Source organism: Lissotriton vulgaris, chromosome 9 (assembly GCF_964263255.1).
Source record: "Lissotriton vulgaris chromosome 9, aLisVul1.2, whole genome shotgun sequence".
NCBI lineage: Eukaryota > Metazoa > Chordata > Amphibia > Caudata > Salamandridae > Lissotriton > Lissotriton vulgaris.
In genome coordinates this window covers 565,296,952-565,312,615 of record NC_141697.1, presented here as the reverse complement: position 1 = coordinate 565,312,615, position 15,664 = coordinate 565,296,952, and the positions used below count along the sequence as shown (strand labels likewise).

Sequence of the window (15,664 nt, the reverse complement as noted above, 5' to 3'; positions counted from 1 at the left end):
ATCAAAGATGAATGCTCCTCTATAAGTTAGACTCTCATAGAGTGGGCAAGAGTTGCTGCTTATTCTGAACTCGGACTGTCTTTAATTCACTCCCATATTAGGGTTTTATTTTCCGGTGCATCGGTAAGTGCCTCGCCGTCTGTGATGATACAGCGCTGATCTTACACAACCTTCGACGCATGTTCTTATCTGCCCGCTTCATCTTAACTCCTAACCATTCAGTAAGTACCAAGTGTATTTCTTACAATAATCATAGATCTATTCCCCTGAGATAAAATGTCCCCCTGTACGACCAGAACAGACACATGTTGAGAAGGAAGTCATAAGGGACTGAGGAGCATCTGGGTGTACATTGTTCAGGTTTGTAACTTCATTACAGGAGCTTAACGGTAAATTAATGATGACCGGTGAAACCTTCCTCACTCAGCACTTACTCTCATCCATAAGTGTGATATCTACTCCATGGATAGCCAAATCATATCAGACTGAAAACCCTCCACAGAGTAGATGAGGACTAAACTAGCAGAAACTAGACTAATAGTTCCTTTGTTCAGTGGTCACTGCTGCATTTAATCAGGAATAGTTAGGCGCCTCTTTAGGTGATCTCTTCTGATAGATGCAAGTGATTGAATAAGATTAGCCAAGTTTAATCAATATAGCAGATAAAGCGGAGGAAGGTCTAAAGCTATGTAAAAGCTTTGAAATGATTCTCTCAGAGAGACCTACTAAAAAGACAACAGAGCTGTCTGTTTCTACCTGTTGTCAGGGGGGAGTTCTCAAGGATTGAAGGGCAAAGCCGAATCTGGTGTAATCCTTGCACAGTAGACTTGAGGAAGAAAGGATAAGCCCTCATGCTAAAGAAATCTCACTCCTTCGTCACAAAATAGGCTTGTGAACTGAACTTTCCTTGCAGTGCCTTTATGTGAAACACTAAAGAAAGAACCTAGTGACGGAGCAAAGATAATGACTGAACTCTTATCTTCTTGTCCAAAGATGCTTCTTCAGTCCCATGGTAAGGACACTCCAGCATAGTTGTATAAGAGTATCCTTAAATCATGCTTTCTGGGCACTGAATATATTTGCTTTAGTAGTGGAGAATCATTCGCCAATGCCAATTGTAAACACTGAAGGTCCAATCAAGAACCTCATCTTTAGCTATTCTTTCTAATATGGAATCTCTTGTCCTAAATATTTGTGTTTGGTTAATGTGTCCCTGAGGCTGTGAGTTGTCTTTCATTCTTTGCAGGATATAGTAATTGGCTTTCAAACATGTGCCAGAGTTCATGAATTTGAATGCCGTCAAGTACTTGAAGAGTTCAAGGGTTCCCTTTTAGCTACTGAGCAGGTAAGAACCATGCATCTCTTTCTGTGTCATATTTTGAACTTTTCCTAGCAGCAGCGGTTCACATTTGCATAAGTGTATTTTAAAATTAGATAAAAGTTTACAAGGAAAAAAACAAAAATATGTCTAAAGACTTATGTGGTCTACAATACTGAAAACAAAAATGTATCAAATAGATGGCCAGTGCAGCCTCCCGTGCCTGATGTGTACATAACATTTGTTGAAAAAATATTGAAATTTGTTCAAAAAATTTATTTTGATGGCACTTATGATACCAAATGCAACAAACTCTTAAATTCACCATTAATGACAAGTAATTCAACCTTCACTTCCTCCTTTGGATTACTCATGACTTCAGAAGTGATTGAGCACAGACTGAAAGACCGCTCTCCAAGACAACTCATATTTAGGAATGTGGGTGTACAATACAAGACCGGGTCTTAGTCCAGGCCCTGGACTCAAGGGTGGCGAGGTGCTCAGGAGCAAACGTCAGGCTGGGCTCTGAATCCCCAGAATACAGAATACAGCAACATTGAGGGATGGGACAGGGATGAGGATATATTCCATAGCACACAGCTTACTGTGTTCAAAACTGCTGCTGATATAGTGACTGGTCCTGGCCAGGAGGCAACTGGTACTGACCCTGGTGTGTTTTGATACAGGTTTACCAATCCTCTCTTTTGGCAAGGTGGAGGGGCCTTCATAAGGTCAACATGAACAACCCACCCTGACAAATGGCAGTGTATTGCAGTGTGATTGCATTATAGGGGCTGAGAGCATAGTTCTGATAGCATACAAATGCTATGTTGGCTAAAATACTGCTTCCAAGTTATTAAAATCAAATCGGAGCGCTCAGTCAGATCTCATTGGAAGCAAGCCTGCCTATAAGACCCGGCAATGAGATCTTAGATGGGACTGAGAGTGGCTGCAAGCAAGACAGGAAAAGTTGGGGTATAAGCTGCAGAGGGCTGCATTCTTCTCTGCAGGTTTTTTCCTCACCCGCAGAAACACTCGGTTTACTTGTGTACTTTCTTTCTGGTCTCCTCCTTTGACTTTGTGCACATGTTCATGTTTAACAGCGTGAACACCGTAATAATAATAAATTACGTTTTCATTTATAGGTCTTGTAGCTGTATTTTTGTCGTTTCATAGCGTTGCCACATGTCTTGAAGACACTATTTTTAATAAATTAATAACCCAGGCACAAATAAATATCATGTAGGCCCAGGGCTTTAAGTGGGCTGGGTCTTGCCGGTGCACCAGCTGTTCTAAAAAGCATGTGGGGGGACGGCTCCCTATCGGGCTCTTTATTTGCTGACACCCTCCGGGCAGAAACCTCAGTTTTGTCTGACTCCTGTTTTCCCTGGAATGCCTGCTCTGATCCCTCTGCTTGAAGAACTAATGTTCATTGCTGATGGGGAGTGTGGCTCTTTTCCCAGTGCAGCACACTGTGCAGATCAGAAAGGCACTTTCTAATATAATGCAGAGTACATCATTACAGTGTTCACCACAAATACAATTACCTTTCATTGTCCTCTACTAGAGAAGGTTTCTACCCTTCATACGCTTGTATACTTTTACAGTCAAGGCAACTTCTTACATGCTGTTGCTGCACAAAAGGACATATTCCCCAGCCAGGGCACTCCAAGGCCACGTTATGCTGTTCTCTGATTTTTAATCTGTCAGTTTATATAGAGCAAACTTTGTCCGGGGGCACTTAAGCACTTTACATGTAAACAATACGTTTTTACGTAACAACTGTTTTGCTAGAAGAAATTCTTTCAGTGCGTAATCACACCGGGAAACCTCTTGGAGTAGCTGTGTGTAGGAGAGTAGGGTCTGCTATCCTATGGTCACCCCAAATTTTTGCTTTTTGCTTCACTGGTTTCTGACTTAATGTGGCTGTGAGCCTGCTAATCAGACCCACAGCCTGCTGTTCTCTCTCTAAATTACTGCCAATGCACTTTAGGTGCATTACGAATTGGAACTGGTTCACCTTATGAGCCCCTGTAGTAGTGCACCATAGGTGCCCAGGGCATAGGTGTATCCAAGGCCTACCAGGGGCTGCAGCATGTATTGTGCCACCCCTGGCCTGGCCTCCATATTTGACACAACTGGCTGATCACTCAGCTGGGGTAAGTTGGTGTAATCACCTCTTACTTAGGTACAGTATGTCTGTGCCTAACCCTAAACTGGACACACATGTTCCTATCAGCCACTCCTATGGAAGGCCTCATCAATCCTGGAGGCAGAGTGCTTGGAAATATGTGAGATGGTGCTCTAGCATGAGCTGAGCCTGTCTGCAGCTGTCGGGAACCACTCCCTAAGCTGTTCCGGGATATTGCCATACCATATACTCTTAAGTGCATTATAATCCTTGCGGTTATTTGCTATCTTTGGTTTGGCCTTATCAAAACATGTCGAGTAAGGTGTCATACGAATTGGAATACTATCCCCTCGCCAATTCTGGCGACGGGGATAGCATTCCACCCTTCTAGAGGGACACGACATGTGTGTAGCCTTAACCCCGGTTAAAGTTAAACAGAGCCTCAGCATCACAAAATGGATGCTGCCACCACAGACACGAGTCTGGCCTCCTCCTGCTGACCGAAACTCGGCAGATGGTGGCCTGGACAAAGGGTTTCCTGCCTTGGGAGGTGCGAGCACCACCCCAGACAGGGTTTTGTGTATTGGGTAGGACAGGACTGAAAAGAATCAGACATGCTGGGGCACACAAGGTGTCCCCGTGCATAGGCCAGTCCAAACCGGTTCTGGGGCTTTCCAGCCCCAGTCCTGGCGAGGAGCTGGACAAAGGAGAGGGGGTGTAACCACTCCCCTTCCTGGTTCCTCCCAGAGGAGGGACCTAGTAGGTGATCCACCCCTCAGATTGGGAATAAGAGTGGGAGCAGTGCCATTGCACAGCAGATCATCCTGAATCAACTTTACACGAAGAAGAAGACTGGACTTCGACATTCTGCTGCACAGAAGACTGAAGAAGAATCTCCCTTGTGGCCTAGGAGTAGCCACCCTGTGAAAACAGGTACCAACCAGCAACTCGACGTCTGCTTTGCCGCCGCCTCCCGCCGGAGCCCGAGCCCAGAGCCCGACAAGAACCAGACTCCCAGACCTCTCAGAGCCCGATCCACAGCCCCTGCAAAGAAGGGACCCGTGGAGGCACCGAGTGACGTGGGACCGGACCTCTTGGAAGACACTTGAAAAGCTGACTGCGCAGCTTCTGAGGCATCCTCGACATTGTGCTGTGGGGACTGAGAACCCCCACCACCGAGCAGCCCTTGCACCGAAGATCAGCCCTCCAGCATCTCCACGATCTGCGTGGGGCCCTTTTGCATTGTGCCACTCGACGCGCCATCCCCGCCACTAGCCACGTGGTCAGCGGCCATCTTGGCAACGAAACAGACGATTTACACAGCAGGTCTGGTTGCTCCAGACCTACCCAAGCTCCTGTAAAAAGGAGCACCCGCTCTGACCTTGCTGGTCCGAGTGTTAAGCATCTTTCAATTTCTGCCTGGCTTGCCTTTGCCAAGGCCTGTTTGCTCCGATCAAGTTGCCGATACTGCCAACAGCGAGAAGCCTGCGTGGGACAGCTCGTGACCGACTCCTGGACGTCCTCGACCCCGGGTATCCACGTGGCTGCAGAAAGAAGCTACCCGACAACGCCTGTTTGCACCCAACATCGCCTGGTTCCAATCTGGTTCCACGGTAGTCACTGGCTAGTGACTTTGAACACTGTCCCCTCTGCTTTCAGGTCTTCACATCTTCAGATCCACCCTTGGATCCACCGGAACTCTTCATATCGAGCCGCCTGCAGCATCTTCAGCTCCAAGCACCATCGACCGGCATGACGAAACCCGACACTACTTCGACCCTGTGCACCCGCTTCCTGTGGGTGAGGTAACTCAGCTCCGCCAGTGCTCCTGCACTGGTACACATCTCAAGGGCCTGTGTCTTAAGTTTCAGCTCCGTAGGTCACTCGGAAGGTTCCTAACTTTCTAACTTTGTACTTTTTACGCACCATAGACTTTACATTGGAAAGTGCGTGCACTTTGAACACTGCACCCGAGTCCCGTGGGCCTCTCCCGACTTAGTCACTGCTAGTCTCGAATAGCTCCAGCGATTCCCAAGGCCCTAGGCCTGTTCACTTTCCTATTGGTATCTCTTATACCACTTTCTTAGTATATGGTTTAGGTGGCCCCTAGGGCTCATCCATATTGTGCAACTTTTGTGTATTTTAAACTGTCTTGTGATTTAACGCTTGTGCTTCTGTGCTCATAAAGAGTCCAGGGGATTTTATAGTTAATAAATCAATATATATTTTCAATATATATCTGTGTGGTGTCCCTTTCATTTGGTATTCAAGGGGGTTGTGTATGGTATAACAGCTGGCTTCACATGCCTTTCAGAGTTTAGCCTAAGACTGCTTTGTCCACGTTACCACTAGGATAACTGGTCTACAAGGTTGAATTACAACCATCATCATAAGGGATGCTTGGCATGGTACAAAGTGATCACTAAGAATTAGTGAGCATTAAATACCAGGCCAACTTCTCACACTGTGCACCTTACAAATTCAAAATATTAATAATAATAATCGAGGTATTGGAACATGCATTTTGTTAAACGCCAATGTTGTTAAAAAGAAGTTGCGCTGAAAAAATAGTTATGAGGGAAAGGCAAGGAATTTACTTGAATATCCCTCTTTAAACACAGGAAAAAACAGGAGAGGGCCTATTTAAACTAATCTTTGCAAATCCACCCTTTGAGAGAGAAAAGACCAACAGAAATACATACCATTGACAAAGCAGACAGCCCTGGCTTGATGTATATGCAATGTTACTTGCTGTAGTATATATATGGATGCAATGACAGAAGTACCAAAATTTCACTGGGGCGGCACACTATGCAAAAGCACATATTTTTAGCTCATGTGTTTTAAGCCACGTGCTTATTTATATCTGCCACGCTCCTTTGAGAGACCCACCAGTGTTTCATCCCACATAGGCCCTTCGTCGCAGGCCAGGGTGTATTTCACAAAGCATGCTCTGAACAGTAACTTGCTACATTCCATTTTTTTCTTTCTGAGCATGATGAACTGGCAACTGTGGTAAATGTTGTTGCATGTGGTAATTCAGCATTATTCAAAGATGGGAGAAGCATAGTGATATCGTGTTGGATATTTGCATAATGCACCCTGGCAGCTGGGGTTGTTGCAAATTGCTGGGGGCTTTGTTTCAATTATTTTGTGGCTAATCTTGTTAATTGTTCTCTGATTCTAACTCCTGTGACCTTGCACCCCCCACACTGCAGTGGAACTGAAAGTGCAAGCAATTGTCCCTGACCACCGCCCACCTGGGCAATCTGCAGGTAGGGCCTTTCAGTGCATATCGTGGCACACACTGAAGCAGCTTCTCACTCCGTGTGCCGCCTGTTCAATAAAATGTGAACATCAGCAATTTTTCTTAGAAAGTAAATGTGGGTGAAAAGGTTGGCATGTGTATGGAAATGAGTGGCAAACCCTATGTAACCACACTATAAGCATTCTGGCAACAGTGGAAGTCATTTTACAATCGTTATCTGATCTGAAGAAACCTAATACATATGTTTCTTTTCTTAAATGGGATTATACTGTAATTGCATGTACAGGTGATTTTCCTAGGATTACCTTTGTACACGTGTGCTGCTTTTGTGGGCATTGTCCCAAGGGCATAATGAAATGTTGCACATGTATTAGCACTCATAATTTCTGCATTTACAATTTTGTTCACTGCCCCTATATCGTGGCCAAAGCACACGCAGCCATTTTCTTTGTCAGGGCAAACAACCTTTACAACGCAACTTTTACACCGCACTACCATTACAACGAAACTTTTACAACGCAACATCCATTACAATGCATGCATTTACAACGCAACCATTACAATGCATGACACTACAACGCACACCACTACAACGCATGCCATTACAACGCAGTCATTACAACGCATACTATTACAACGCATAGCATTACAACACATAGTACCCTTACACTATCCAACACTTACCCTACTGTTGGACCCCCTGGAGTTAGAATAGTAATTTTTACCCTTACACTATCCAACACTTACCCTACTGTTGCACCCCCTGGAGTTAGAATAGTAATTTTAACCCCTACACTATCCAACACTTAGCCTACTGTTGCACCCCCTGGAGTTAGAATAGTAATTTTTACCCCTACACTATCCAATACTTACCTTACATGCAATGTAATGTTATGCGTTGTAATGGTATGCGTTGTAAATGTAGTATGCGTTGTAGTGGAATGCGTTGTAAAGGTAGTTTCAAAGAATTCGTTGTAATGGCATGCGTTGTAATGGTATGCGTTGTAATGGATGTTGCGGTGTAAAAATTGCGTTGTAAAGGTAGGCGTTGTAAAAGTATACGTTGTAACATCATACATCCCTTTGTCGGGCATACTGCTACCACCGATTCATAAACGACAATATCTCCTTGGTCGCTCTAGCTTGCTCTCTGCCTCACTCTGAGAACACGGAAGAGAACACATGTGCGCTGGCACAGGCAAAGCATTGTAGCGCTATTCAAGCATCTCTCTGATGATAAACTACACAGCTAGATGAAGTCATGTTTTTTAAGTCTCTGGCTGTCTCAAATTGAGATGTACTGCATCTAGTATATGGGCTTACGCCTGCCCATAAGCTTCCCATTTGCTGCCACCATCGTCGCTCTTCAATTTTGTCCACATAATTCCACTGCATACCATGCCACATATCTCCACTACACAACTTCACACCACGCCACACAATTCTGCAACAAAGAATTCCAATCTACCACATCTCTCACTTGCACTATCACCAGCCCTGTCACCTCTCCCCTACACACCCACTGCCCCCTAATCTCTCCCTCACACTCCCGGTACTCCCTCCCACTCTATCACTTCGAGTCTCATGACGAGCTCAGCTCGTCATGAGCCACGGTGCTCGTGTGCTCATGATGAGCTGAACTCGTCATGACCGTTAGAACGCTCGCATGCTGGGCAAATTCCCCTGCTGTGCGAGCGTTCTAAAGAAACGGGTGAGCACAGGACCACCGTGGCTCATGACGAGCTGAGCTCATCATAAGCACGAGGGTGCTGTGTGCGCCTACCCCCCCCCCCCCCCCCACCCCCCAGCATAGCAGGGGAACTTGCCCAGTTGTGAAGGGGCTATTTTCCTGTACCACCTCACTCTCTGTACTGGTCCAACTCTCGCCTCCCCCATATGGGTCCTTTTTACTCGTACCTCCATCTCGCTCTGTCTCTTACTTTCTCTCACCCTTCTCTCTCGCTTTCTCACACTCTGTTCTTGCCTCTCTCATATGGTTCAATTCATGTCTTCCAGCACAGTTTCTTTCCTGGTCTTTTCAAACAATTTCCATCCCTCAAACCCACGCTCTGCTCCTCTTCTTCGGGTGTACTCTGTGTACACATGTGCTCCCTCTTTATGCATCTGTGGCTTGCTCTCCCCTTCTTTCTCACACACTCTTTCTGCTCCTCCATCTCAAATTCAATCATCACTTCGTGCACATACTACATATTCCTGTGTATCCCCCGTTCTATCTATTCTGTGCAGCTTTCACCCCTTTCTATTCACCATGCCACTTAATTCCAGCACATAAATACACCATACAATTCCATCCCACACAATTCCACAACTAACAATTCCAATACAAACCACATAATACATCTTAACACCACATACATCCAATACACTCCAAACCAAGACACATAGGTATAAGAGATTGTCATTTACAATGTCAATAGCTCTAACTCTCTCAAAACGAACAGTAATCCATCCCTCTTAGCCGGTTTGAGATTGGGGAGGCCCCATGGATCCCCAATGGCCCGCTATGTGACGTTTAGCCAAAACACAACCTATGCCAGCCATCATGTTTTACCCTCTTACCCATCCCATCCGTGGAATAATTCCATGATTCCCAATATGGGGTTGCGTGCTATCAGAAATCGACATACCATTTCTAGGTTGGAGAAAAGCAGGTTCAAATACACCTTAATCAACCGGCATTCCTATACCACATGCATAAGAGAACCTCTGGCCTGTCCCCAACTGAGACATTCAGGGCTGCTGTCACTCCCCATCCTCCACAGCCTGTCAGGGGTGTAATACATTCTAGGAAAGTATTTAACCTGGTCTAATCTAAAGCAAGGCAATATTTCCAATTCTGCAGTTGCCATTTGTTGGAACTGGGGTAGCCTGGCCTAGGGCAAGACTAACATAACAGAGGCACTGTGTAAAGGTTGCAAACCACCCAACAGTAAAACCACGCAATAGCACTCAAAAAGAAAACGCTACACCAAATTGTTGTAAAAATACGTACTGGTTTATAAAAATAATTTCTTTGTATTTTTACTTTTAGGATTCACAATTAAATTACACTTCAGTTTGTGTGAAATATAGCAGGAATACTTCTCAATTCTAAATAATATTAACCACCAGCATTTATAGAATAGATAGATCACTTAACCAAAACTGGTAGGTAACTCTGACACTTGTTTTAGCTCAGTTAGGCATCTACTGTACTCTGTTTACTGTATATCATTTCTTATCACAGTATTACTTTATATTTTGGCAAGATCAGCACTCAAAACAGATTAGAACAACATTTTCCTTTACAGGGATAACATTACAGTCCTCTTTCTAATCCTGTTCAGGAAGGAATTGTTTAAACACCACTTAAGTCAGCTTTAAATGAAACCCTGTCAGGGATTCCTCATAGACGCTGTACTCCCAGAGTCAGAGTGTCAATTCACAACTAATTAAACCTGTGGAAGACAATCCCCCACGTAGCTACCTCCTTACTTGTGGCTGATGTTTAGATAGTTCTGCGCCAGAGGACAAGGATTATCCGGCGTGAGGGGCTGGGGAAACAAGGCTAAAGAGGCTCCCACGCCTCACCAGACTCCTCGGCTCGAGCCTGCTCTTCCGCGCTGCTCTCGCGCTAAAAATTACTCAGGGCAGACACAAAACCCCCTCACCTCTGCCGGGCCTCTTCAACTCTCCCTCCCTGCTCAGGCCGGCTCCTCAGCGCGGCGCTCGAGCAGGAGGAAGCGACCTGATTACCCGGCCAGCTGCAGAAGCCTCCGGCGCCTCTCCTCAGCGCTGCGCTTGGGAGACACTCCTCCGGCGGGCATGCGCAGTAGCGCTCCTGCCGTTTCCGCCTCTCCCGGCTCTCTCCAAAGACGGCCACTGCTCCGGGCCTGCTCACCTCGTTGCCCCTCCTTCCGGGGACATCCGCAACTGACGGGGCATGCGCGAAGGCGCTCACACTCTCCCTTCAACTGGGGACACTTCAGACACCGCGACTAAAGCGCGGATGGCGCCCCCGGGGTCCCGCTCTCAAAGGGAAGCCTCGCTCGGCTTCTCAGGCTCAGTGGATCCCGGAGGGGTGCTGGCACGGAGCGCGACCGGTGTTTCAGAGGTCCCACTCCCAGATCACTTCACGCTTTCCACCCACAGGCAGAGGGGCTTACCACACGCCACAGGACCAGTCAATGGTGAGGAAATACTACAGTTGTTCAGAGAAGATATTTCCTTTCTTCACTAAAACGAAGAGGAAGGGGGCTCCTTCAGGATAAAGCCAGAATCTACTTTCTTAGCGCTAACCCCCTATTCCTCCTTACTGGACAGACTAGGGCTCAGGGGAACTCTTAATTCAGCTCCCAGGGCAGGGTTCTTCTTAGCTTCCAAAACCATTAGAATTAACCCCTTCACCTATCCGCCCAGGATCAGCAGGATGGGCTAGCTTGGCTAGGACAACAGGAAATGGGAGGGAAAGAAACCTAGACAGAGGGCTACTCTTGTAGAGGAAACCACCCTTCAGGATCCTACCCCTGCCAGACCTCAACCTTCACTCTAGCTGCTCCTCACTGACAGACAAAATGGCTGTCCAGCATTCCGCCTTATATAGGCTGCCCTCTCAGTGGTCCAGAATGGACCAGAAGGTTCTGGAATACCCTATGCTGGTCTATGGGTAAGTTCTGGACTTGGCAGTTAGGGCAGTTGGTAGCCACCATTTTGTGGCTCCAACTTTCCCTGTCAGAACAGGCCTCTGGGCCTGAGGTAAAAGATTATGAGGGGAAAAAGAACACCTATCCCCTTAACCAACACCTATAAACAGTCAGTGGACAAAAATTATCAAGGGTATGAGGGGCAAAAAGGGGACAAAATAAATAAAAAAATAGGAGGGACTACGTCAAGAAGCCAGACAGGTCTAACACGCGTCCCCCCCAGCTGAAAGTGGGGAGAACTACCCAACCCCTTGGGAGTCCTCATCACTAAGGCGGAAATACCTGGAGAGACCGTCTGCATTGTCGTGGTCCACTCCAGGCCGATGTTCCACCCGGAAGTCCATTCCCTGTAGGGAGATGGACCACCTCAACAACTTGGGATTTTCCCCCTTCATTTGCATCAGCCAACGAAGTGGTCGGTGGTCAGTCTGAACCAGGAAGTGCGAGCCAAAGAGGTATGGCCGCAGCTTCTTCAGAGCCCACACCACCGCAAAAGCTTCCCTCTCAATGGCACTCCACTTCTGTTCCCGGGGAGGCAGTCTCCTGGATAAGAAGACTACAGGTTGATCCAGGCCCTCTTCATTTAGTTGCGATAACACTGCCCCAATGCCATGTTCTGATGCATCTGTTTGGACAATGAACTCCTTGGAGAAGTCTGGGGCCTTCAGGACCGGTGCCGCACACATCGCCTTCTTCAATTTCTCGAAAGCTTGCTGACAAGCTCCCGTCCAAACTACCCGTCGAGGTTGTTTCTTGGAGGTGAGCTCTGTGAGGGGCGCTACAATAGTGCCATACCCCTTCACAAAGCGACGGTAGTAGCCTGTGAGGCCCAGGAAAGCTCGGACCTCAGTCTGTGTCTTGGGGGGTTCCCAGGCCACGATTGCCTCAATCTTCGCCTGCAGGGGCTGCACAGTCCCCCTACCCACCAAGTGTCCAAGGTACACAACCGACCCCTGCCCAATCTGGCATTTGCTGGCTTTGATGGTCAATCCAGCTTGTCTCAGGGCCTGGAGAACTGCTTGCAAATGCTGCAGATGGTCCTCCCAACTGCTACTGAAGACAGCAATGTCATCCAAGTAAGCAGCAGAGAAACTCTCCATTCCAGAGAGGACCTGGTTCACCAGCCGCTGAAATGTGGCAGGGGCGTTCTTGAGCCCAGAGGGGAGCACACAGAACTGGTAGTGTCCCTCAGGCGTGGAGAAGGCTGACCTTTCCCTTGCTCCATCTGTCAAGGAGATCTGCCAGTAACCTGAAGTGAGGTCAAAGGTACTCAGATATTGGGCAGCTCCTAGCCGGTCAATCAATTCATCCGCCCTAGGGATCGGATGAGCATCAGTCCTTGTCACTGAATTCAGTCCTCGGTAATCCACACAGAACCTCAGTTCAGGTGTGGTGCCTGGTGGTGCGGCTTTTGGCACGAGCACCACCGGACTGGACCAAGGGCTGTTGGAAGGTTCAATTACTCCCAGCTCTAGCATCTTGGCAACCTCTCCATGGATGCTAGCCTTCACCCTGTCAGACAGCCGGTAGGTCTTCGACTTCACTGGTGGGCTGTCTCCTGTGTCCACATCATGGGTACACAGGTGAGTCCTTCCCGGGACAAGGGAGAACAACGAAGAGTACTGCTCCAGGATCTGGCGGCAGTCCTCCCGTTGCTCAGGAGTTAGAGTAGGAGAGAGAATCACTCCCTCCACTGACCCATCCTTCTCTTGAGACGAAAAGAGATCTGGGAGAGGTTCGCTTCCGCTTCCTCTTCCCCGTCAGTCACCATCATCAACATGACTTCGGGCCTCTCATGGTGGGGCTTGAGACGGTTGGCATGCAGCACCCTTAGGGGCTGTCGAGGGGTCTTAAGGTCCACCAGGTATGTGGCCTTACCCTTCTTCTCCAACACTTCAAAGGGGCCTGTCCAGCGATCCTGGAGGGCACTAAGCTCTCCGGGCTCCATCACCCACACTTTCTGGCCAGGCTCCAATTCCACCTGGTGAGCATTGTGGTCATACCACTCCTTCATGACTGCCTGGCTGGCCTCCAAGTTGTCAGAAGCTTGCTTCCACAACTTCGCCATTTGGCTCCTGAAGGCCAGCATGTAGCTCACCACATCCTGGGGGGGTTTCCTGGGAGACTTCTCCCAACCATCCTTCACCAGGCCGAGAGGACCGCGTACAGGGTGCCCATACAGAAGTTCAAAGGGGCTGAAGCCCACTCCCTTCTGGGGCACTTCCCTGTAGGAAAAGAGTAAACAGGGTAGGAGGACGTCCCATTTCCTCCGCAGGCTTTCGGGCAGACTTCTGATCATGCCCTTCAAGGTCTTATTAAACCTCTCAACCAGTCCATTCGACTGGGGGTGATAAGGAGTGGTGAACCGGTAGGTCACTCCACACTCCTTCCACATTGCCCGCATGTAAGCTGACATGAAGTTGGTCCCCCTGTCAGACACAACTTCCTTGGGAAATCCCACTCGGGTAAAGATTCCCATTAGGGCTCTTGCCACTACAGGTGCAGTGACTGTCCTCAGAGGTATTGCCTCTGGGTACCGTGTGGCATGATCCACCAGAACCAGGATAAACCTGTGACCAGCTGTTGTTGGTGGATCCAAAGGCCCTACAATGTCGATGCCTACCCTTTCAAAGGGTGTGCTAAGGACTGGAAGTGGTTCCAGGGGAGCCTTTAGCTTCACCCCTGTTTTCCCACTGGCCTGGCAGGTTACACATGTCCGACAGTAAGTGTTGGACGCCACTTTCATCTGAGGCCAGTAAAAGTGGAGGACAAGCCGTGCAAAGGTCTTGTCCTGGCCTAAGTGTCCTGCCAGGGGTATCGCATGAGCCAATTCCAGCAGAAAGGCTCGGAATTGTTGCGGGACTACCAAGGCCCTTGACGAACCAGGTAAGGGTACCTTGGGTTCACTGTAGAGGAGTCCATCCTCCCAGTAAATATGGTAGTGTCCTGCAACATCACCTGCTGCTTGGGCTTCAGCCTGTCGCCTCAGTCCCTCAAGGGTGGGGCACTCCCTCTGCCCCTTACAGAATTCCTCTCTGGTAGGACCTCCCTCCACATGCCACTCAGCAGGGATGGGTAAATCCTCCAGAGAGTCTACTTCCCCCTCCACGGACTCCTGGTCCACCACCGCAGGTGGCCGATCTGTCTCATGGGGTGTGGAAGCCGGAGCAGGCTCTTCCTGTCTCCGGGTCTGTCCCTTCTTAGCAGCGGGTTGGGCCATTGTTCCAGGCTCCAACCCAGGCAAACTCCCTCTCCGGGCAGTCGCAGACCGTGTGCTGACACAGGCCCAGTCAGGTGTACCCAGCATCGCAGAATGCGTCCGGTATTCCACCTCTCCCAAGTGTTGTGTTCCATGTCATTCCCCAACAGACAATCGACTGGCACGGCAGGGCTTACGGCAACTCGAAGTGAACCTGCAACCCCCTCCCACTCAAAGGGAACCTCAGCCACTGGATAGTGACCCATTCTGCCGTCAGCCATCGCGGCGGGGTGGAGTACATTAGGAACCACCTGCTCTGGAGACACCAGCTGACTTCTCACCATAGTCATACTGGCTCCTGTATCCCTCAGAGCCTCCCCTCTCTGGCCATTGATGGTAACCCATTGCCCATACTTTGTAGTATTTGGGGGCACCTAGATCTTTGGCACCATCTCCCGCTCTCCCAGGGACACTAAGGTGACACCCGCCCACTCACCCCCCTTATCTAAGGGCAACTCCTCCCCGAGCGCTACACTACTAGCTACTCCCGGTGACTTTCCTCCGGTGGGAGGGGGTGGTCTCTTTGGGCATCTGACATCCCCCTTATAATGTCCAACACCACCACATTCAAAACAGTGGAGAACCCTTGGCTGCTGGCTTTGGCCAGGATTAGGGTTTCTGGGCGGGTTGGCCCTAGGGATGAAACCTGCTCCCTTCCCTTGGAAGTTATTTTGGGGACCTTTAGAGAACTCTTTCTTTTTCTCTCCCCCCTCCTTCTTCTGGGGGGCGCCCTGTCCGGCTTTTTGAGATTCCCCTCCAGTCCCCTTGGAGGACACCCGGGTACTTGCCCAGATGTCCGCCTCCTCTGCAAGCTTCCGGGGATTGGTCAGCTTGCTGTCCACCAGGTGTCGGCGCAGCTCGGGAAAACATTTCTCGAGGAGGTGTTCTCTCAAAAATAGATTGTACAGCCCCTCATAATCTTTTACCTCACTGCCCTTGACCCAACCCTCTAAGGCCTTTCTGGCGTAGTCAAGGAAGTCCACCC

At 48.6% G+C, this 15,664-nt stretch overlaps 1 protein-coding gene across 1 annotated transcript in view; it reads left to right on the top strand.

The window, feature by feature from the left end:
- LOC147691810 (maestro heat-like repeat-containing protein family member 2A) overlaps positions 1–15,664 on the top strand; it is a 70,828-nt gene that overhangs the window by 39,992 nt on the left and 15,172 nt on the right. The window contains exons 5-6 of the mRNA XM_086936686.1: positions 102–221; positions 1,247–1,345. Of these exons, the coding sequence (XP_086792812.1) occupies positions 102–221; positions 1,247–1,345 (219 nt within the window). The remainder of the gene's footprint in view (positions 1–101; positions 222–1,246; positions 1,346–15,664) is intronic.